Here is a 23735-nt window from a genome sequence, read left to right as displayed (position 1 = left end):
CACCAAAAAGTGCTGTCACCAATACAAGCCTTTTGTTTACAAATGCAAGCTGTTTGGGGAGCACAAAAAGCCGGGGCCTGGCCGCTTTCACCATGCAACAGTTTTTTTTTTGTTTGTTTGTTTTTGTTGATTTTTTTTTTTTTTTTTTTTACAGATGATTCAACTTAAGTGTGTGTGAGGATGATGACAGAGATGTGGAATGAGGATCCCTTTCCTTTCCAAAGCGGGCCCGTCGCCCCGCCTAATAACAGCAAGCTTTGATTCCTCAGTGGCCGCAGAGCAGCTACATTCCTCGGATTTGCTCGAACATTCAGTGAGAAACACAACAATGGCTTCGCCCACCACCTCTGCATCACAATGGAAACCAAACCCGCTCTTTCCCCTCGACCTCAAAGACCGAACGCTCGCGCAGAGGATCGCCGGGACGCCGCCGATGATTGCAACACTGCGAGCGGACTACAAAGTGAGAGATAATGTCAGCTGTGTTGTGTAAACTTTGAACTGTTCCTGTCTCTCCGCCTGGTGCTCTTATTGGAAAGTAAATATCAGCACAAAGCAACTCCCTGAACCCAAAAGCAACACCGGTCACACTTTACACTAAGGCGCACACATTCAGCTTTAACTAGCTGCTTATTAGCATGCATATTAGTACCATACTGGCTCTTTATTAGTCATTTTAAAGCACTTATGAATGCCTTATTCTGTGGGTTGGAGGGTTAGGTTATTAAGACTGTAATTCATGTACAACTGCTTCCTTCCTTACTGTCAATAAGCAGTGATTAGGAGATTATTGAGGGAAAACTCAATAATGTATGGTCATGCATTTATAAGTGCTTTATAATGAGAAAATATGCTGCTAATAAGCAGCTGGTACATGTACGTGCACCTTAGTACAAAATGTTACCATAACCTCCCCCCTCCAAAACAAAACACTGTATACAACTAATAAAGGTGCCACTGAGTGTCTGCATGTAGCCAGGCCGCAGAGTGAAATCATTTTTACACGTTATGGCACGATACCACTTTGTCACAACCATTAAAAGTCAATGTTTTTAGAAACTATACCTGCTTTTAGAGCTTAAAGATGACGGACGCTAACCATTAACCATGCTGATGAGGCTCGAAACGCTTCGTTATTTAACACACAGTACATATTTTGGCTTCCAAACATCGCAGATCATAGATAGTGTTTCTTATAAACAGCACTAAACTTCAAACAACAGAACAATCGTCACAAATGGGAATTTCACAGATTTGGCTATAAAGTCGTCCATGACGAACGAAGGCAAAGAAAATAAAGAACGTCTGGTATGAAATCAAGAGCTGAGTGGAGGTCGGGTTTGCCGAGTTAGTCTCCTCTGGCACAGTGCCTACAGTATCTGTACAGGTGTTATTTTTACACAAAGAGTGAGAGACGACGATAAATGGCATCCATCGCTGGAGAGCAGGCACCCAGTGAGGAGACGCTCCGACACTGCCTATACATGAACATTATACGGTCCGGTATCAGGTTGAAAGAAATGGATGTATTGGTGGGCAGCACCAGCCAATACAGGAATAAAAGAGTGCCTGATGCGTGAGGATGTCCCTCCTCCTCCTCCTCCTCCTGTCCATCACCACGAAGTCCCTGCTGTACTCTGCCTCGCCTAATCAGTCCCTCTTCTTGTCCTGCTCCTCGGCGACCTCCTCCACCTGAGGCCCGGGGAAGGCGTGGTGGTACAGGTGCCTGTGATTGGCCGCTACATTATACAGCTTGTAGAGAGCCTGCGGAGCGGAGACGAGAGAGGTGGTTACAGGTGGGAGCAGTGCGGTTGGATCGTGTGCCGCTGTATTCGTTTGCATGTGTTTCTGTGAGGATCTAAATGAATGATGCACTACATTGTTCCATTTAGGTACTGCTGTGCCTTCTTGTTCAAAGAACTGGCTGCACGTGTTTGGTACAAGAGCTGAAAATAACCTTCACAGTGCCCTCGTCATGAGCAGCAAATCATCCAGATTTACTATTTTTACGGAAACAACAATTTAAGAAGACCTGAGGCCGTCAATACTCTCCCAAAAGATGCTCCTGCTCTCCCCGCCTTTGTAAATATTCCCACTTGGATTTCTCCGCTTACCTCATTTGTGCTCCCCTGCAGAGGCATGAAAAAGAAAAGCAGATACATCGCGTGAGCACCGACATGCAGATAGAACACAGAGCTGTTCAGTAACAGGTCATTACTGCTGTGACGGATGCAGCCGCGTTACCTCCAGCACTGATTCAAAGGAGCCTGTCGCCCTCTAATGGTTTAAAGGTACTGAGTTTAGCGTTCAGTGCACAGTATTCGTCTCTGCTGTGCGTTCAGGCTCAGTTTTTGGTTGATTAATTGATTGAATTGAGTCAGTTAACAGAGAAATTCATCAGTTCATGTTAATGGTAGATCATTTAAACAAAAATGCCAAAGCTTCTCTGGTTCCAGCCTCTCCAAAGTCAAAATGTTGCTGGTTTTCTTTTTTTTTTTCAGTGATCGTTCAGTGGACTGTGATATATTCTGCTTGGACAAATCATTAATTTGAGTCAACTTGGGCTCCGGGAATCTGTGATGGGCATTAATTGATTAATTGGGAAAGTAACCAGCAGTCAGTTTTATATTGTTTTTTGAAAATGTTTGGGTTTGGATCTGTCGCTTTTCAATTAAAACAATATTTTTGTCACTTTTTTTTGTGACAATATATAAGGTAATCAATTAATGGAAAGAGTCACTGACAGATGAATCAATAATGAAAACTAATGTTAGTTACAGTCGAACAGCATATGGAGAACAGAGACTCTTTCTGCTGACTGTGCATCATTCAGAAAATGAACTTGGACAGATTGACACATTTATCCTGAACTTCACTGATGTTTAATATGATTTTAACTGAACTACCTGGTCCCACAGTGCACCGGCCACCTGGTCGATGACGGCGCCGAGTTCTCGGTATTCCCCGGAGTACCGGATGTAGGCCCAGGTGCAGAGAGTGATCAGCGCCAGGCCCAGGATCATGTTACACAAGCTGGCAATGATGTCCACGCCTACAAAGCCTGTGATGCCCGCGGCCACATACATGACAAAGATGACCACGAACAGGGTGGCCGGCGTGCGGGCTGCGTGGAAAATGTTCTTGGAGTCATTGTGCTTGATGTACTGGACAAACACCTCGTCGATCTCTCCCTCCAGCTGCTGCAGGTAGCGGCGGCTGAACTCCTCGCCTCCCATCTTCTTCACGCCCCGAAACACCTGCAGGGCCTCCTCTCTGATGACGCTGTGTCGCGCCTGCAGCTCGCTGGGGGCCAGGAAGGGCCGGTCGCCCCCGCAGACCTGCCAACGGAAAGCAGAGGGGCGATGAAGAACGGCTGATGGACAGTCTGCGATTCACTGAAGAGGTACGTTTCCACCTACCTCCTCCATCTTCTTGTTGTACAGATCCTTCGCGGCTGCTACCGCCGCCAAATTATTCGCCTCTGCTGTGGCCTGAGAGCATGCAGGTGAGCATACAATGATCATTTATTTTAAGGTAAGATAAGATAAGACGAACTTTACTGATAAATGTGTTGCAGCAGAAGAACAGATGCTTCGAGAAGTTTAAGACATTTAAAAAACTAGACTGCTTTACACATTATAAACATATAGTGTGAAAAACAATCCAGTTACTATAACACCCACATAAACAGCAACTATAAAGTGCAAAGTAATAAAGCAAGTTGCAATTAAATTCTAAAATGAGGAAGACGTACCTGCAGCATGGACTTTGGATGCGGCAGCTCCTCACCTTGGTAAATCTTGATGTATGCCTGAAACAAAGATGTAGGAACACGCTGGATTTATGTGCAGTCGTGTTTAACAGTTACTGTAAGGCATAATTAAAGGACACTATGACTATTGAGCGTAGAGTTTTATCTCTGAAAGCAAAGCACAGCGTTGGCTCGTGTGTTTCTCGTTAACATGGTCCTTCGCTCCGACCTTGAAGTACTCCACCAGGCCTCTGCAGGTGATTCTGCTGCCGTTGATCTCCTTCACGTCGATGTTACGAGGGCTGAGAAGCCAGGGCACCAGAACCTTCAGGTTGTTTAAGAAATCGCCGTCGATCTCTAGACGGGGGGACGAGAGGCAACGGCAGGATATATCAGTCAGTTTGTCAAACACGTGATTGTCTAAACAATGTTACAACATGGCTCAGGAACACTTTGTGAAACCGTTGTTGGTAAACGCACCTCAATTTTATCCAACTTTTTTGGAATCAGGGTTAATGTCACCCATGAGAGCAACTCCTGCCAAAAGTCCCATTTAAATGCCTCCACTTCAAACCGGACTCTCACTCAGGGTCACAAACTTCTGACAAGGAACTATTCTGTGTTCGTGTACGACTGAATGAAGCGTACCTTTGATTCTGCCGTCAAAGTGGGGGTTGGTGGCCACTTTGAGGCCGGGGTGAGGCATCAGGAAACAGGAGATGTTGGTGAAGCAGGAGTGGATGTGTTTCCGCACGTTCTGCAGCTCTTCATGCTGGTTCTCTGAGATCTACACCACAAACCACATGCATCAGGTTTTAGAAGGCGCATTAGCGTGGTCTCGTTAGAAACGCAGATCTGTACAGCGACTGTTTAAGGCTGCGTGTCATCGTCACGGCAGGGAAATGTGACATTACAGGACTGACACACGGGCGACAGCTGACCTTCAGTCTCTTCTCGAGGAACTTCATGCCTCCTTCCTGTCCGTAGGGAAACTCATAAGGAAAGCTCCAGTCTCGAACCAGGAAAATCATGGACTAAGAAAAGACAAAAGCCACAGTGTGACTCTTGTTAATGATATCTTTACTGTACATTCTAGCCAAGTAGTATAATTTACTGCATTTTCATAGCAGCTTGAGTACCAGACGGTTATCAAAACTTTCCGTTGCTCATCACATTTACATAACGGTCTTCAATCCAACATTTCAAGGTGCTTAAAAGATAATAAATTATAAATGTCATTTCCTGGCATTTGGACTCAACTGTTGCAAATCCACCCAGCAAGTGAAAATGATGAGGAGTACCTGGAATGGTTTGAGGAAAGTCTCCTCCATAGCTAGTCTGCCATACTCGGTGAAAAGCTGAAATGAGACGGATGAGACACAATCAGAGCGTTTGGACGGCGAGGACACTTAAGACATTCTACGAGAGCACATTCACTTGAATATATCAGTGGTGGGTTCAATGCTGTTTCCTTTACATTTCTGCTACAAGCAGATGCATACAGCCAAATGCTAATGTGCATGTCTGACTGTCAATAGGTTTCGAATCTGGACTTTGCTCTTTTATCTCTCATTCACGCATCCATGATGACACTTGACAGTTTTACCTGCAAGTGCTGAAGGTCGTCCTCTTGCACATTCTGTGAGATGTTGTAAACCTGAAAAAGACCATTCGCTTACGGTATAATTTCTTTAAAGCACCTCTGAATGGAAGCTTAAACTACATTTATTTCATAAAAGTCATTCTGATGTGTGAAAACAGAATCGCACAAAGTCAAAAAACAAACAGGACTAAAAATTAGCGGGTAAGCTAGCGGCTCAGTGAGGTTTTATTCAGAAGCTAAATGCTAACATCAGCATGCTAATATGCCCATAATGAGAATAACATGCTGATGTTGAGGAGATTTAATGTTCACCATGTTTACCAGATTAGTTTGGTGTATTAGCATGCTAACATTTGCCAATTAGGAGTAAACACAGAGTACAGCTGAGGCTGAATGTCATTGGCTTTGCAGGTATTTGAACCTAAAACAAAGTATTGGATAAATCAAAATCTTGACCTGATGGTGGCGCAAGATGAAGAATAAAGGGATCGCCAAAGTGATTAAAATTCTTCTTTAATGCAGACATGAAGTCTGCAAGTTGTCCAGATTCAAAACTACAAATATAAACCTCATGATGGCGCTGGAGGAAAAGTCAGGGATCATCAAACTCATTACGATTCAGCACGTGTACAAAATTCATGACGCTGAAAACATGCACATCAGTATGTTAATCACTGAAGAAAAGCTGGGTCGGACGGGTGAAAGTCACTGTACCTGCATGGAGCTGATCATGGTGCTCAGGGCGAACACAGTGGCCGAATCCCTCAGCGTCGACTGGCTGTCGAACGTGCCCTGCGTGTCCATTAGCAATACAGCAACCTGCGAAGTGAAACAGACGAAGACACTGACCTCCGCTGCAAGGTCGTCTTAATGTTCACCTGCCCCTGTGGTGCTGAGGACGGCGAGTTGTAACAGAGTGTGTGCAGGGTTAGAGAAGGAGCTCCTTCAGCTACGCAAAACCCGACTACAAGCCTGAGAGGCCTTAAACAATGGGCATTAAAGTAATTAAGCATGTCTTCACCTTTCTTCCGTCCGGCTTGTCCACCAGGAAGACCTCACTCCAGATCTGGATCCCGGTGGTCTCCCTCTCTGAGCCCCCCCTCCAAGAGAAGCCGGTCAGAGGCTCTTCTGAGTCTCCGAGCCAGTCTTCAGACGCCTGAGCGCAACGGGATCCCAAGTGTGAGAGTCAGTGGTTTAAATGTCTAATAAATGTCTTTTATGTAGAATACATGCATGTACCAGTAATATGATGGAAACACTCACGTATTTGTACATGTAGCGCAGCATGAAGTCCATGAGGAAGGACTTGCCCTTGCGGAACGCTCCGGCCACAGAGATGGCCACCACCTCGCGCTCTCTGACCTCCTCCGCCAGCAGGATGCGGCTCAGCGCCGCCTCGTCCAGCTCGAAGGTGTGGTCGTCTTTGACCAGCAGCACCTGCACGGGCCGGGCTCGTCCGTCCGGCTCCTCCTCCTCCGAGCTCCAGTCGTAGACGTTTTTGTCACTGAGGGACCCTGCAGGGTGAGACAGAGGAGGGGGGCGGTTTAAATCATGCAGCGGTGCTCTGGAGAGGAAGGAGAATGACCCTCAAGAGGGAAAATTACCCTTAACTTAACTTGTTGTTAACTTTGAATGTTGATGCATGCAGAGAAATGTTAATGCAAGCTGATGTTTTTCTACAATTGATCGATTAGCTGTCAACTATTAAATAAATCAACAACTACTTTAACAGTTTGACTAACTTTTTAGGGGGGAAAAAAGTCAAAATTCTCTAATTCCAGCTTCTTAAACGTGGACGTTTTCTAGTTTCTTCAGTCAAGTGAATATCCTTGTGTTGTGGATATGACAGGACATTTGAGGACATCATCTTGGGTTTTGATCTACATTTTCTGGCATTTTATAGACCAAACTACTAATCAATGGATCGAGAAAATAATGGACAGATGAATCAAGAGTGGAAATAATTGTTAGCTGCAGCTCTAATTTACTTGTAATTAGCACCGGAAAGTCGGCTAAAATGCTATTATGTGAGTGAGTGAACAGCTAGCACTCATTCACAGTGATGAGAAGCGAACTTAGTGGTCCATTAAGCGAGGACACGAAAGTTGACTCCATCATTCCTTCCTGTTAGCCCCAGATCAATAGCATCGCCTGCAAGCTTGTTAATAAGAATGAATCATGCCATGCTATGGCCATCCCATCTGTTTGTATCCAATGAGATCATGTGCATTCAGAGCTCTTTTCCGGCACTTTCCAGGCAGTGACTCAGTGTGTTTCCAAGCTCTGCTGTCTCATGTAGAGCGCTCATGCTGCATGACCGTCCTGGTGCAGAGATTTTAGCTTCCAAGCCCCATTCATGTAATGCACGCATTATGTGGAGCACACTTGTGTCTGACAACCTTCTGCAAAGCTGAGGTTAAAAAAGAGGAAGAAAAGCCCTCACATACATCCCTCGCTCCAGTCTGTGTGGCTGTGATGTTAATTTTAAGGATGTAATTGCTGATCAAGCAAGCCCATAAGTCCTGCAAAAGGCACCGTGACAGATTAAGGAGTAAAATTTGGGAGCGTGCTAAAAGATTCATGCAGGGTGCCAAGAATGCACAGTGAATAATTTAAGGAAGAATCAGCCAAGGTTTCCTCTCAAGCCTGAAGAGGACTGTCAGTTTGACTTCACATCTCTGGCAGAAGGCCTCGCCGGAGGCCCGGCACGAGCCTGCATGGTTAACCTGATCATGAAGCTGCTGCCCTTAGAACAAGCGAAGACGTCAGAAGCGCTGTCTGCTTAAAGTGGGTCAGACCAGATAAACTCTCAAATGACAAACAGCAGCATTTCCCCCTCTTTTCCTCAACCCTGATACAGTCATTTCCCCCCTTTGCAGGCCTGTATTTGAAGTTAGGATGGGCCATGGAGTCATGGCAGTGACAATTAGGATGCTGGTCATCATCATAATCATGCTGGTGGAGGTGATAATGATGATAGCAGTCATGATTAGTGTGAAGATGATGGTGATGAGGTGATGGGGATGGTGACAAGATATTTACTGATGCAATATTACATAATTTGATGCCAGATGCACCACAGACCATCCTGAGAGTCTCAGTGTGATAAACAATAAAATCAGAAGGTTATTTTCAGGCCTTTTGGGGCCTGAACCGCCCCGGCAGAGCATTGCCTGTATGCTGATTATCAAAAACATCTTTCACTCAGGATTTTTATTAATGTCTGTTGGCTGATGCTTGAGTGACCGATATCCATGCAGCGAGAAACAAAAAAAACGTCTATTTCTCACTCCAGGTGACATTAGAGGTGGTCGGGATCAAAATAAACACACACTGATCACAATTTAGTCGAAAGGAAAACAAGCCCTTAATGGTGGGGTCTAGAATAAACATCTAATTAGCTGCATTGCTTACACCCTCGCCTCGGCAGGAATAAAAAATGTATGTGCGTCAAGGAAAGCATATCAAATGTACGTACACTCACCCCAGCTGTCTCTGTCTTTGCGGTGTTTCGCCATAATTCTGTCCTTAAATCCCTCTGTTTGTCCGTTACTGAGCGACCCTATGCTCGGTGGTCATGGGTATCGGGTGTTGGGAGGATGCCCTAGCTCCACCAAAGCGATGCTCGTATCGCAGGAGGATGATGGAGCTTTTATTCCCAGCGTGATGCAGGATTTGGGAATGCCGTCAGGGGGCGCTGTTGTCTGTTGTCCCCGCTGACTGTAACGTAGCATCTTAATAGTGCGGAAAAAATGAATGTGGTTCACCGTACATTGTGTTCAAATGAACGCAACCACAGAGTATGTCAAGTATGGCTGCTGTATCTGATATCAAGTCGCTTTCATTGAGCCTGAAAATACATTTTCAGCTTTAGTCGGTAGGTGGCGGTAATTACAAAGAGATTGGAACACATGCTGCCTTCGCGTACCATCGTAAATATACCACAGAAATTTCTCTGTATGCCTAACCTATACACGGGCACGACAGTGGAGGTAGAGATATCCTTTACTTGAGTAAAAGCATGAGTGTAATGTAAGTACGTTTGCTCAAGTAAGTATTTTTGCAGTACTTTGTATGCTATTTTGTATGTTGCTCAGGTCCATTTCATGCTAATCAATACTCCACCTCAAAGTAAAAAACAAACAAACAAACAAACAAAACTAAATGCAAATTGGTAATTAATTCAGCAGTATCAATAATCTGTGAATTTCTGGAGTTATATGAATATCACAGGGGTCAGTTTTCTGCACAATTAACACTTTTCCGTTTGATACTTTTATATTTTTAAATATATTCTATATTTAGCTGTTACTACTTCTGTACTTTTACTCGATTTAGATTTGAAATCATGAATTGATGATTTTACTGTTGTCACTATGCAGGCAAAATAAACTCTGTCAAAGTCATATTACACTACAGGGCTGTTATTGCTAATGCATTACCCCCCAAAACAACAGCAAATACTGGGAATTGTCCCTGATACTCCTGTGATTTAAACACAAAACTCCTACTTGTAACAGTAATAACAAAAAAAGTTGTTGTGCAAAACAGCAAAAACAATAAATAACTAACAATAAATGTCGGATTAATATGTTATTCTTGTTAAGCTGCAGTCAAAATACAAAGCGATTCTCTCGATTTATAATGACAAGTACTTTATATGCTTCGTGTTGTAATTGTTTCATTACTGAATATTTGTTTGTGGTTGCCGAACCAGACATTTTGCATTGTATTGATTTTTTTTCTGTCGAGAGTTTAGATCTTCCGAGGAGCTCCTGAACGTAACACCAGGATCCTGTAACTGCGACTCTGGAGAGATTAGCAACAGAGTGTTGCTTTTTTTCGGCTGTTTTTTTGGGAGTAAATTTAAGAGCAATACTTGACATTATTATTGTTGTTTACAGATAATAGTTTACACATGCGTCCGAGGCTTCTCTGAAACTGACAGCATGGGGAAATGACATGTCAACGGCCAAACTTAATGCTGGAATTCTTGAACTCGACTGTAACGTCTGTGCTGCCGTTGAACTGAAGGAGACGGAGTGAGCAGCCAACTGAAGTTTATTACTGTTCCTCGAGAATAAAGGGGGACGCTTTTCTTTGTTCGTGCGATTATTCGACGCCGTATTGCGACAAGAGGTCTCGAAAAGACTTGAAATGCAAGACGTACTCGTCCACGGTGTTTGCGTCGTTAAAGGTAGGCACGGTTGAAGTTAGAAGCAGCAGCGAAGCTAAGTTAACGTTTGCTAGTTAGCATTAGCTGTTAGCTGACTTGCCAGGATGCTAAGCCCCTAACTCACCCTATCCGCAGTGGTGTTAGACCTGGCTCTGGCTATTTGCTGGAATGACCAGTGTCCGTGCTAACGTTTCCCACTAGCTAACATTAGTTTAGTGCTTGCATTGTTGCATGTGTCACTTTGACTTGTAGAGAAATTAAATACCGAGTTTAAGTCGGTGGGTGACAGATGTCGTGGTATGTGCCAGGATATCAATGTCCGCATCTGTTCTGTTGCACATTAACTAAATGTTTGCCAAGGTTTATGTTACCCTTGTGCCCTTTTTCATTAATCTTACGTATAGGTTTCCTTAACACTTTCTTCCCAAACTTTTCCTCTGTCTCTATCAGGACATGGAGCACGGAGAAGGACCGTCTGAGTCGCAGTGATTAGCTCAAATTCAGCACCCTTCGCTTCATCAAACCACCGCCAGCAGATTTGATCAAGCCAACTAAATGTAAAGGATCGTTTGGTTCAAGCTACCATGGATATCTTTCCCCGGCCAAGCGGTGAAATCCAGAGGAGGAACCCTCAGCATGACTTTGAGCTCATTCAGAGGGTGGGAAGTGGTACATATGGAGACGTGTACAAGGTAGAGTGGAGTGGAGTGAGCTCTGGGTTCCCACAGCCTGTCACCAAAGCTGGAGATATCTTGGCTCACCATCACATGACTAATCAAGCCGCAGTCCTAAATTAAGGCAGAGTGTTGTTTAATTTGGAAGTCATGATGACATGTGGCGAGCACATTTGACAGTAGCTGTTGAAGGGGGGCCAAGTTGTGCATCCTGCGCTGTAGTCTTCTTCAGCTGCAGAAATAACTGTAGTTGATACCACATCACATAATGAGCAAAGCGTGGGAATCATATTTGAACTTCCTGTGCAATACTCTCACATAACGTAAGCTATATTAATTGTGAGATATATCACAAGACTTGTTTAGCTGCAATAATTAGTAGACTGATAGAAAGATCTGCAACTGTTTTGGTAATTAATAAACCAGTGCCAAACATGTACTGGTCTCAGCTCTCAAATGTGATGGTTTGCTACTTTTTCTGGTCATATATATGACCGTAAATGCAACATCCAATGTCACATTGTGCTCTAGGAAACTATGTTAAGCATTTTTCTCCATTTTCTGACTAAATCTAGAATAAATAGTTAGCCACCGAGAATCTAGCATGCAGATTAATCAATAATGACAGTGACAGTTGCAGCCCTACTGCTTGTTTTTAATCTTTGTCATGCTTATTTTATCATATAACTGGCTGTTGTCTTTTCGTGGTTGTGCAGACTATGTTACGGTTCCCTGACAATTTCCTGAGCTTGTTGGACTGTTCAAAGCCGAGTGCACAGCGAATTCTTGTGCCTGCTTGTCCATTTTATCCACTTTACTTTTTCTCTTTGTGGTGGAGACTGTGTTAACAATCCTTAGTCTAAAGCAGCCCTATTAAAGCATCTATTAATGTAGAGGTAATCATTCCCAGAAGTGGATATTGGCTCAGTTATTGACTAGAATTAGTTATATTGAACTCAGATAATCTGCCAGACTACAAAATACCCTCAATATTGATGACATGATGGTGCATGCAATAATCTGCCATAATCATATATAAATATTTCCGGACTACCAGCTCCAGCATTTTGATATCTATGTAACTCGGGAGGAAAAAGAAGGAACCATTATTGTATTTATTTGCTACCTTTTGAACCCTCTCTGGTTTCACACAATTTTTTTTTTTTAGATCATTCAGATGAAACTGGGCAATAGTGCAGTGTTTTTCATGCACAGGCAGCAACATTTACACATTTGCAAGAAGTCAAGAGTCAAATAAACACACTGTACTGCCAAAAGCAGGACTGTTCCTGAGTCAGAACATTTCTGTTTAATGGAAATATAAACCTCAGTCTCACAGTAGCTCAAAACTTACATATTACAGTATAAAATTCAGAGAAAATACTTCTTTATCATTGTATAAGTATCAGTTCTTCACTGGCATGCACTAGAGAGATAGATGCTACTGAATCTCACTTATCATTTTTCCAAAGAGATATGAGAAAATTGAAAGTCTGTACAGAAACAGTTCGGCTAAACAAGGTAGTTTAAACACATTATTCCCGCTGTCTGTTGGCTGCAGTGTGCTGTTTTTTGCTGGAGAATTTTTTTTGTTTATCCATCTGCCACAGATAAACAGGCGATCCATCTGGTCCAGGGTGTGATAGTTCAGGCAGCCTGTCATGGTCCCTCTCCATACAAAGCCTCTGTGGCCAGCCCCCACCCCCAGACAGGCCACCGGTGGAATGCTGCGCCTGGTATTCTCCCACAGCTCGCAGGCTGTAGCGCTGCAGCGGGTTGTAATATGATCAGGCCCCTGTTTAAACATGCGTTTCACTATGGGTGTGTTCAGAGCTGCACTGACAGCGGAAACACCTCTCACTGGGAAAAGTCCTCCTTTGGCCCGTTGTGCTCAGTTGAATTTAAAAGGGCACAGCATTCCTCACCTTGGATGATTTATTACATCTTATTATATTAATTTGGGTATCACATATTCCGCCTCTTTGTTATTACTGGTGATAATGATTCATTTATCTTCATTGTGATGCCATAGCCTTAGCTCGGTGTAGTTTTTTGCTATAATATTCTATTATATACTGGGCTTCTGTGTAGAATCAGCGCTTTTAAAGGTTTTGCCACACATTATTTACCAGAATCTTACTTTGATTATTTCTACAAGTAAACAATTTTTAGGCAGGTTTTGATTTTGCATTAGCAGATGAAATGCCACAGACGGATTGTCTGTGAAAGGTTAGTAATATAAGTGTAGTACTGATACTAGCTCTGCCTCTGCCAGCATTAGTGCCAAATATGGATGACAAAGAAGGAACCAAGGAATCCTGCACACCTCAATAAGCCTTTTATAGTGTGCAAGAACTTCCTTGTTGGATATGAGGAAATATTGTCTTTCTTTTTGCAAAGTCAGTGTCTGCATTGTCACTGCAGTGAACCTTACATCTATGTGGGAACCTGTTTTCCCTCAGTCTGACACGGTGGTTGATCTTGTGTCAGATCTTGTCTCTTTAAAGGCCTGTTACCTGACAGACTGCTCCGTCCTTCAGCCAAAGGTAGTTTTAGGTTGTTAAAGCTGCTTCGTCTGCTGAGCAGTCAGTTCAGAACTTCCCCTTTCTGGGTGTAGTTCTCAGGTTGGCGTTAGCAACTTCAGGAAATATAAAGACAGGCAGGTTTTAAGCAAGTATTTGGTAGTTAGTTAAACACACTGGAAAGCAGGAGAGTCACTGACTTCCACAGTTGAAAGCTGAGCAAATGCACCATAGTACAACAACTACACAGCAGAATAACATTCCTATGTCAAAAATATTTTTGTGAAGTTGTCTTCCCTTAGTGTTTGTGTGTATGCATGTGTGGTATCAGCTGCAGAACAAGTTTAAGCTTTGTGTGGTAGACTGTTTATGTGTGTGAATCACCAGCACATTCCCTGTGTTGAAAGGTGGCCACGCTGGAGGCTTTTGTGGTTTACGGTTGATTTAGCTGCTCGTCCCATCACTTCACTCCCCCGGATTAGGGAGCATCCAGTCTTGACCTGGATTTGGAAGTCAGTGCAGCCCGCTTTAAGATATACATTTCACAAATGATGGATGGATTTGTTTTTAAGTCTAATGCCACTGAGATGTAACTGTTGGCATAATAAAATATCACATGATGAAGATGGTACTGCTCAAAAATATGAAAGAAAGAGAATTTCAAGAGTGAACAAGTTACACAACTCAAGACTGATGAGTCATCGACAGCAGGAACATGAAAGGTTTACTGTCATAGTTGTGGTGAGACACTGTCCAGCTTCTCCATGCTGACCAACAATGGCCACAGTTTGAACCAATGGTGATGTTTTTTTAAGCAGACTTCAGGTTCGATTTTAGTCGGTCTCGTGTGAAAACACAACAGATGTAACTGATGAGTTGTGGCATGACTTAAGAATGTAATGATGTTGGATTTGTCTGATGGAAATGAAGCCATTTGTATCCTACACTTGAATGTTTTCACTCCACTTCTCGCAGAGGCCAAAGGATCATCCAAATGACAAATGACATTTATTGGTTTAATGCTTATGTAGGCCAAAGCTGTGACTGATGTCCCATCAGAATACAGTGTCATGCAATGTTCAAGGCTGCAACTGAAGAGTATTTTCATTATTGGTTCTTCTGCTGATTGTTTTTTTGTTTTTGATTTAGTTTAAAAATAAAAGTGAAAAAAATGGAAAAGCCAATCACAAATTTGAAGAGCTCAAGATAATGCCTAATCAGACTAGTGCTTTTGTCATGAGCAGGTTGAGGAGTGGACAGTGCAGGATGAATATTTGTAGCCTTGCTGATTGTGCTGCTGTTGTGTCTTTCAGGCCCGAAACATACAAACCGGGGAGCTTGCTGCTGTGAAGATCATAAAGTTGGAACCAGGTAAGAGTGATCTCCTTCTCATTATCTCAGATTTTCTCATCATGGTTCTGTTGTCTGAGGGTTTTTTTTTTTTTTTGTAAGAAGACGTCTGGAAAATAAGTCTGGTGTTTTCCAGGATTTTGAATGGAATGCACAAAAAGTACTAAAGAGAAAACGTCGTACGGTGCCAATACTCATCACTGCAAACATGTATGTGCTCTTCGACCCAGCGTAGTTTTCCTGATTTTATTATTTTTTAGGTGAAATGATGATCTTTGGTTCATGGCTGTCCACAGTCCTGCTCTCTAAATAACATGACTGATGCGGTATGAGTTCTTTTACATGGACATTTCTGACTGTGCCCGACTCCGGGGTCTGCACTGGTGGTGACCTAGTGACAGAGTTAGTGCAATCCAGATTAGTGGGATTACGATGAGGGCTTTATTCCAGCAGCAGCCAGACTGAACTCTGAACTGATTACCAGTCAGTGAAGGAAGAGATTCACTGCTGTTTGTTTTCTCTTTCATTCATCACATCACCGTTAGGCTGGGAGTGAGAGGACGTTTGTTAGGTCTGTAGAGCTCTTGAGCTCTTACTTAAGGCATAGATATATTCTGTTGGAACATAGGAGAAATTGGGGGGGGGGGGGGGGGGGTGTTGGTGTGTGTTTGTGTGTGTTTGTGTGTGTGCGTGCGTGTGAAGCAGAGGATCGGGGGGCTTAGCTGTGTATTGGAAAGAAAAGGCAGAAGAAGGGAAAGGGAAGTATTTCAGTTGCTGTCATGACTTAATAGAATAGAATAGAATAGAATAGAATAGAATAGAATAAAATAAAATTGTAAATCCACACTTTCAGGCTTCAAACAGCTCCAACTCACTCACTGATCTACATTCTTAATAAGTCTCATTTGTGCAAACGAAATGGTTAAGAGCAGTGTTACTGATTAACAGGGAAGGCTTGTTAGTCAGAAACTGTCCTGTATTTCAGTGCATGTAGTGTGTCAGTTGCAGAATCCTGGGCAGGTTTTCCCATAAGCATCTGTAAGCACTATTCATATTTGCTCTGTTCTTATTTGCCTTTTTTTTTTTTTTTTTTGTGGCGAAGCAAGGATTAACCCAGCCCAGGTCGTCCTGCTTAAGCAGGACTCTCTTTTCTTTACCCCCACTTTTGCAAGAGTCACACCTCTCTGTGCTTCAAAACAGCTTTGGGTGGACCATAGACTCAAACAGGTTTGACCAGGAGGAGTGACGCTGGTATGAAGTAAAGGACACAGACTGAGACAGGAGACAGGAGATAGGAGTGGTGAAGCCCTCTGGCTACAGGGACTGTAGAGAACAGAGCAGATTAGTCTGATAAACTGGCCGATAAATGACTATTGAAGACCAAATGAGTGTTGGTCCTCATTCAGTGACCACTGAGGGAAGATGGAGAAAGTGCTCAGACCTTTAGTCGCCGGTTTCTTCATCTCAGGATGCCTCTTTTCTCTTTATGACAGTAAATTTTCTTTCTGTCGTTGTTACTGTCACTCAGAAGTTGGCACCAGCCTTCTGGCAGTTTCCATTAGAAATTCTGCCGCTGCAAGTCGTTTGGGTGTGGAACAATGCCCGTCATCTCTGCATGCAGTTCCATTTGTTCTCTATAAGCTGTCCCGTCTGAACAGAAGCAGTAACTTTTGGAAAAGTTATCAAATCTCCACTGATCCCCTCAGATTGTTTCATTCTTACTTTTGGTTATAAACTTCTTTCCTCCAGACAGTCATGTTACGAGTAAACTGACAGAAAATCCATCAAATCACATTGCCGTGAGACACTGAACAACCTCAACACATTGAATTGAGAGTTGAGGCAGTGAGCGAGGATGTGTATATTAAGGGAGTAGAGGGAAGCGCTCAGTCTGAGAGGAAGTGGCTACGCTCTTAGGCCTCCACTCACCAAGAAGAGAAGAGTGTTTTATGTTTTTTTTATTTTTTCTTCTGACCGAGCTCAGAGTCGTGTCACTGAAATTACCCTTGCTGAAATTTTTGTGGCTCCTCACACCATTTTGCTCTCTGTCAACAGATATATTTGTAACCAACGGTGTGAAAATGACACCAAATGTAATAACGCTGTGATTATAAATGCAATTGTGACAAGATTAATGAGCTCCCAGAAGTGTGACTTTCACTTTGAATTTTGCAATGTGGCAAACAAAGAATAATGCAGGAAATTAATTTCGCATTTGTCATCTTTAAAGCCATGCACTGAAGCTGCAAAACACTAGCTACTGTGAGACATTCATTGCATCTTCACTCTGCCACATGAAGGTAATTAAACAAGACTTTAACTTTAGGGAGGGGTTGAAACTGAATAATATTGGCAGCTCACCGCAGCCTTTGTTACAGACTTGTCAAGCAAGACTAATAATTAAATAATAACAAGGATAGTAATTGAGAAATGGAGATGATTAGCGTGTAGGAAAAATGGCTGCAGCCAGGTCTCAAGCATGGAGAGACAGGACTGTGGCAGGGTGCTGAGCAAATGAGAGGAATCTCATGAAGAAGACTTAAACAGGAAGTTCAAAGACTTGTATTGATTGCAGCATCCCAAACTACATGTAGAACTGGAATTGTTGAAGAGGTCTGAGGTACTCAACAGGATAGTGAATTAAACGCCCTTAATATGTCATGGCTGTTGAATCATAATAACAGTAAAAACATGCCTACGCTTACAGCTATTAATGACTGGGACATGTAAAACCAGTTGGATGTACACTCCACTCACACTTTCCACATGCAGCATGTTGTATGTTCATAACACGTCTTCTCACTGGTGACTTGTTCTTCCTTTTGCACATCAACATCTCAGCTGCGTAAAAGCTAAAAAAGTATTTTCGTGACATGTCTCCTCCCCTTGATTGATGGACAAGATTAGTCATGTTGTGTATTTTTGTTACTGTCAACAAATCCCATGAAAAGACCAAAATTGTCCACGTGTTGTGCTGTCTCTGAATACTCTCTGACTGCCCTGCTCTGTCAGTAGCACTCCACCCCAAACCCATTGGTTCCTACTAAAGACATAAATGTCTCTGTGAAAACATATTGTGAATGTAACTCAGACAGTAGTTAGCAAAGCATTTGTTGGTGGCTATTTTCAGCTGTGAATTACTCCAGCTTTGATGCTCTGGTAACTAGTGAGTATTTACAGCAGCACGAATAAATATGTGGGATCAACTGAAAATAAACTACAGTTCCCTTGTAATGAAGCAACATGTGCAGTGTGCGTGTGGGGGGGGCTCATTGATGTGCTTTTGGTTTTGGACAACAATGGAGGTTTATGGCAGAGAGGAATGAAAAAAGGTTAACTACGCAGACATAACTTGTTTGTCAAGTTTGTCAAGAGCACATTTAAAAACAACAGAAGCTGATGAAAGTGCCGTGCAGCGTTCAAAGCCAAAGAACAGTAAAAGTCAATAACATTTCATAAAACATTGTTAAAATGGCAAAACAGAGACACGGCTCAAACAATGACAGTCAACTACATAAAACTGAAAGAAGAGTAAAGGTAGTTTTTTTTTGGGGGGGGGGCGGTCTAACAGAGAGTGGGAGGTTGTTCCAGGGTTCAGGGACCACGACCGCAAAGGCGCAGTCACCACTGAGTTTGTAGTTGGACCGTGGGATGGAGGGGGGCCCGAGGGGTCCGACATGTAGGGGGCACCAGCCATGAAAAGCTTAAAAAAACTGGAGGATCTTACAATTGATTTGAATCTTTTCATGTCGTATGTTTACACTAAATTTTCCAGCCTTATCCCTCAAGGTCTTCATCTCACCCTCATGATTGAACAAGTGAGACTAAATACTAATTCTACTATAGTTTAAGTTTGTAAAACACTGAATACTTCATGGACACCATGGATGCAGGTGCATGGTTGTTTGTTTGTGAGGTTCAGACATCCAATAGTTACATTATCTCAAGTCTTCTGATCTTACTAAATACTGAAGTTAGGTGCTGACCATAAGTTCAGAGCTAATATTAATTTACTGTTTGTTGGTCAGGATAGTAAAGCACGTGTCGGCATTCCAACCAGACTTTAATTCAGACTCACATGAGAGAGCCTAACCCCTCCCAGACAGACTGAAAACAGGACTGCTGTTCAGCAGTTGCCTCAATGGGCTCAAACTGTTTGTGTGCTCAAAAAAAGCCACAGCGGTCCAGGATATTTCTCCATTTATCATGTTTTCTTCCACAATTCAAGTGCCCCTCTGTCTTTTTAATTAGGCTAGACCACAAGCCACCTGGTATAGTGTCTGGAGCAGTATGTACAAAGTACAGGTCAAGAACTTCTTCTTGTCCTCAGGCCGCAGCTGATGGTAGTTGCCAAAATTTGCAAGACACTAAACTATTTTTATGAAACAGCTGATTTTTAGATGAGGGTTCAGCCATCAAAACATCTTTGTTTACGTGCAGCATAGGTGAGCAGAATTGACACACTTGGCCATAAGAAGGAAGAATGGGAGAAAAGTGTTTGTTGACAGTAATTTCCCACCACAAGTAATGTTCAGTTTTTTTTGGCAGAGATCGTATTCATTAAATGAGCTTAGCCTGGACTGATGCCTTTGATGACAGTCTGTTGATAGAGCACTGAAGCTGGCAGAGCCTGGTAATCTTAACCTCCTGTTAATGTATTCCAGGGCCATGTCTCTGCACAATTGGGAGCAGCTGGGCTTACATATTTTTGTCTTCTTACTTCCTCCTGGTCGGATGTGTTAGAGTGCTTTGCTGAACTGGAAAGCAGCCTGGATATCAGTCTTTACCGCATAAACTTTAAAAGTACAAGGTGTTCCTTCTATTGTTTTTGGCTGTACTGTAATCTCCTGTATTCACGCTGAGGTGAAATATTGAACCATATAGTCAGAGGGAAATATAGGAAGACGTCTGTGGTTTTGAGTCTGGCAAACTAAAAGGAAAGATTTGAGTGTTTTCTAGAGCCTGCACTTTAAGGCACGCACAACCTTTGTATAATCTGAAATGCTGTGAGTGGTTGTTTTTGTAAGTGTTTCAAATTCAACGTCTGTTCCAATGTCAAAACATACATTCTATTGTGTAGGTTTTGAAGATGAATCATAACTCAAATTGTTGACCCTAAATGTCAAGTAATTTCATGCCCGCAGTCGTTTTGTTACGTGTTTATTTCCACATGGAAAATATCTGATTTTAAAATGAAAAAAAAAAAAGAAAGAAAATCTAATTTTTTGTCCATGTGTCTGTGTGATTTCTCCCTCTGTTTCCAGGGGATGACTTTTCCATCATACAGCAGGAAATCTTCATGGTGAAGGAATGCATGCACCACAATATTGTGGCCTACTTTGGGAGCTACCTCTGGTAAGAGCCAGCTTAAAATACTGCTGCTTTCTCATTTTATACTCAGTGTTTTGTCCTCTCTCACAGCCAGGCCGAGGTTTGACATTTGTGGAATTCATATCTTACTGTCAAAGGGAGTTAACGAGCCGCTGCCTGAAACTCACATGACGTATTTAATTACTTAGTCACACCTGTGTGTGAAAGTATGACTCAAGCCCTTGAACTGGGCTAACTGGTGCTGACGAGGCCCTTCAGTGCCAGGATGCGGCTCACATGTTTTAATGGAGACTGTGTTTTGTGGCTGCTATCTAAGGGAAGTTGCGCCGGTCCGCCCACTGCTGCCTCCGACTTCCAGCAGGTTTAACTGGAATATGAGCCTCTGATGTGTTTTATATGGCCTTTAGTCCAGAGAGATGCATGTGTTATCACAGCAGGCCTGTCTTGGTACAGTCTTGCCACACAGAGCACAAATGGTTACTGTAAAATGTTAATGAGCAACACACCATGCATTAATCATTCTAGAAGTATATTAGTTGTATTAGAAGAAACACAGTTTTATGTGGGGAAGCTGAAGTTTCCTTTCAGACCTTTTTCCTGAGCTGAAATCATTTCCATGTTCAACTAAAAGGTGTGAGAAGTAGCACAGTTGTGATTGGAAATCTGGGTCAGTGTACAGTATCAACGCCTCTGCAGGCCAACTGTCACAGTTTGATCACAGTCTACTTTTTAGCTTGTCAGAGTGTTGACATCATTTTTTTGCTCACCCTCTGCTGTCAGACCTCCAGTTCACCGAATGTCTGAAGCCTAACCTTTGTTTATTTTTCAGCTTTCTGCAGAAGCACTTACCCTTTTTTTATTAACATGCCGATGAAGTTGTTTCAGGGCAGATTGCTGATTGTAGGATGCTTGTGCTCCTTAAGTATGTTTTGCCTTTTGTCAAAATATTTGGCCACTTAACTGTAGATACCGCCATGGTAATCGACAACCAACCCCTTTTTTTTTTTTCTTAAATGTAGAATGAGAAACACAGAAAAAGCTCCTCTTTTGGGTTCAATTAGTGTCACAACACACGCAGATAAACCAGGCACATGCAAGTGATCCGAGCGCACAGTATGTGTATATAGTATAACAGTATGTGTGTGCAGAAGCATTTCTGCGCTATGTGCACAAATACAGGCCAGCAAGCACACTGCTGAGATGAACGCAAGCTCGACCCTCCCTGCAACACCTGTTCAGCAGTTCTGATTGACTTTTGAGACGTTGGGGGCGAAGATGGAGTAGATGGTGGCTAATGTCTCCTTTCATTACAAAATTATTAGTAATAATAGCTTGTGTGCTAACCACTCCACCCTCCTCCCCACCACCCAGCACCACTTAGCTGTCTAGTAAGTGCGTCAAACTTAGTGGCAAAGCAGCAAGTCTTAACTTACAATTTTCTCTCTTTTCATCAGTCGAGAGAAGCTTTGGATATGTATGGAGTACTGTGGTGGAGGATCTCTGCAGGACATTTATCATGGTGAGCTTTTCTCTGAAAGGTCCAGTGTGAAGGGGGTAGTGGAATCTAGCGGTGAGGTTGCAGATTTCAAACAACTCAATACCACTCACCTCACCCTCCCTCACCCATGAAATTGTGTCGTTACAGTGACGGGACCTCTTTCAGAGCTTCAGATAGCGTATGTCTGCAGAGAGACCTTACAGGTAATTGCACTTTTCAATCATTTGCATATTGCAATATTTGAAATCGCAATGAAACTCATTACAGAACTTATTAATTTCATTTTCAGGGTTTGGGATATCTGCACACCAAGGGCAAGATGCACCGTGACATCAAGGTATCATTTCTGTTTTGTCTGTGTTCTCTTGTAGCCCTAATTTTAACCAGGTCAGGCCTGCTCTAGCTGACCCTCGGCTCTCGAGCAGTGCAGGGGTTTGACTTCTCTCTAGCACAGCAGCACTGCAAAGGTGTGAACTGAAGTCATATGAGAAATGCAACAGAGGATGTGGTCACTTGAAAGCATGTGACCAATGGTGTCACTTCACAGCAGTTTTGAGGTTGAGCTGAAGTTGATAGTGTCTGGTGCACACACAGGCTGCATCATGTGTTATCACAGAGGGTCAGGGCTTGACCTATTATCTTTACTCAGCTCTACACAGCAAGCACTTCCTGTTTCCTCTGCTCTCACCGCAGGATGCCACCAGAGACACTGTCAGTCACAGCCAACAGAAACACTTTCAGTGGAACTGTCGAAAACTGTGATACAGGAGCAACTTTTCAGCTCAGTAACAGGCCAGCAGTTAATGCTTCAGCTAGACCAGATGTTACAGAGAAGGTTTAACACATGACCAGCACTTTGTTATGAACCAGTTCGACAACACGTCAGCTCACTTTAGCTTGAGCTGTGACAGAATAGTTTGAGAATTACTCCTCCCACCTTTCGCTGCTCCCCCTGAAGCCACGCCCCCCCCAAATTCATGCACACATAGCTAACATGAAGAGAGGAGGAGAGGGTTTGTTAGAGCCAGCACACCAGCGCCAGACAGCAACACTCACAACCTTCCTGTTACTACTGCTCACATCACATCAACAGCATATCTTGGCAAACGAGAAAGAAAGCTGAATATCTGTGGGCAAGTAATTTAATGTTACCTGACACACAAATCACAAACCTCACAAACAAACCTCACGTTAGAAAAACATGGCATCACTAATGTCATTCACCTATCAAGCAGAAACAGCAACCTTTGAACTCTCAAAGGTGTCTCCACCATTGAAAAGCCTCATCAACGTTAACACATAATGGTGTTAACATGTTCTGAGAACGGGCTGCACGGTGGCGCAGCAGGTAGTGCGCGTGCCTCACAGCAAGAAGGTTGCCGGTTCGATCCCCGGTTCATGTTTGACAGGTTTGCATGTTCTTCCTGTGCATGCGTGGGTTCTCTCCGGGTACTCTGGCTTCCTCCCACAGACCAAAAACATGCTCATTAGGTTAATTGATGACTCTAAATTGTCTGTAGGTGTGAGTGTGAGTGTGAATGTTTGATGGTGACCGGTTCAGGGTGTACCCCGCCTCTCGCCCATTGTAGCTGGGATAGGCTCCAGCCCCCCGCAACCCCGAAAGGGATAGGCGGTATAGATAATGGATGGATGGATGTTCTGAGAACAAGCATGAAGGCCATCGGCTGCTGTTTGGCTGGAATAGTGTTGTGCTGCTGAGGAGATATTCGCTGAGTTTGACACAAACTGTATTTGATTAGAATCAATGACTGCACCTCTAAGTCACCTTGGTTATGTCATAATAACATTATTATCTGTAACATTCTCTCA

General features: G+C 43.1%; 2 protein-coding genes across 12 annotated transcripts in view; one reads left to right on the top strand and one right to left on the bottom strand.

Moving 5' to 3' along the window:
- Positions 1-150: 150 nt before the first annotated feature.
- atl1 (atlastin GTPase 1) lies at positions 151-9013 on the bottom strand. Of its 2 annotated transcripts, none has more exons than XM_070978550.1 (14): positions 8839-9013; positions 6618-6868; positions 6376-6510; positions 6069-6173; positions 5358-5408; positions 5053-5109; positions 4693-4785; positions 4400-4538; positions 3981-4108; positions 3755-3811; positions 3420-3491; positions 2907-3338; positions 2115-2129; positions 151-1764 (listed from the first exon to the last, which is right to left on the bottom strand). In XM_070978550.1, exons 1-14 carry the CDS (start codon positions 8870-8872, stop codon positions 1651-1653), a joined length of 1683 nt encoding a protein of 560 aa, XP_070834651.1. In that variant the 5' UTR covers positions 8873-9013; the 3' UTR covers positions 151-1650. The 2 variants fall into 2 exon arrangements, with proteins under 2 accessions (XP_070834651.1, XP_070834650.1); XM_070978549.1 differs by having other exon boundaries at positions 8833-9006.
- A 1127-nt stretch (positions 9014-10140) lies between these two features.
- Positions 10141-23735, top strand: part of map4k5 (mitogen-activated protein kinase kinase kinase kinase 5) — a 30045-nt gene continuing 16450 nt past the window's right edge. For 8 of the 10 annotated variants that reach the window (XM_070978537.1, XM_070978535.1, XM_070978533.1 and 5 more), the window contains exons 1-6: positions 10985-11222; positions 15040-15097; positions 20341-20431; positions 21862-21926; positions 22053-22108; positions 22195-22242. In XM_070978537.1, coding sequence (XP_070834638.1) covers positions 11115-11222; positions 15040-15097; positions 20341-20431; positions 21862-21926; positions 22053-22108; positions 22195-22242 — 426 coding nt within the window. In that variant the 5' untranslated portion in view covers positions 10985-11114. Of the gene's footprint in view, positions 10552-10980; positions 11223-15039; positions 15098-20340; positions 20432-21861; positions 21927-22052; positions 22109-22194; positions 22243-23735 lie in introns of those variants that run through there. The other 2 variants (XM_070978536.1, XM_070978534.1) reach the window with 2 other exon arrangements.

Source organism: Chaetodon trifascialis, chromosome 14, assembly GCF_039877785.1.
Source record: "Chaetodon trifascialis isolate fChaTrf1 chromosome 14, fChaTrf1.hap1, whole genome shotgun sequence".
Lineage (NCBI taxonomy): Eukaryota > Metazoa > Chordata > Actinopteri > Chaetodontiformes > Chaetodontidae > Chaetodon > Chaetodon trifascialis.
This window is presented reverse-complemented; position numbering and strand designations above follow the sequence as displayed.

Excerpts from the sequence above, each read along its gene's own strand:
- atl1 (XM_070978549.1), bottom strand. The coding sequence starts at position 8,872 with ATGGCGAAACACCGCAAAGACAGAGACAGCTGGGGTGAGT. Across the intron at positions 4,109-4,399 it reads CTTTGACGGCAGAATCAAAG|AGATCGACGGCGATTTCTTA; the intron begins GTACGCTTCATT and ends CCCCCCGTCTAG. Across the intron at positions 3,339-3,419 it reads ACAACAAGAAGATGGAGGAG|GTCTGCGGGGGCGACCGGCC; the intron begins GTAGGTGGAAAC and ends TTCCGTTGGCAG.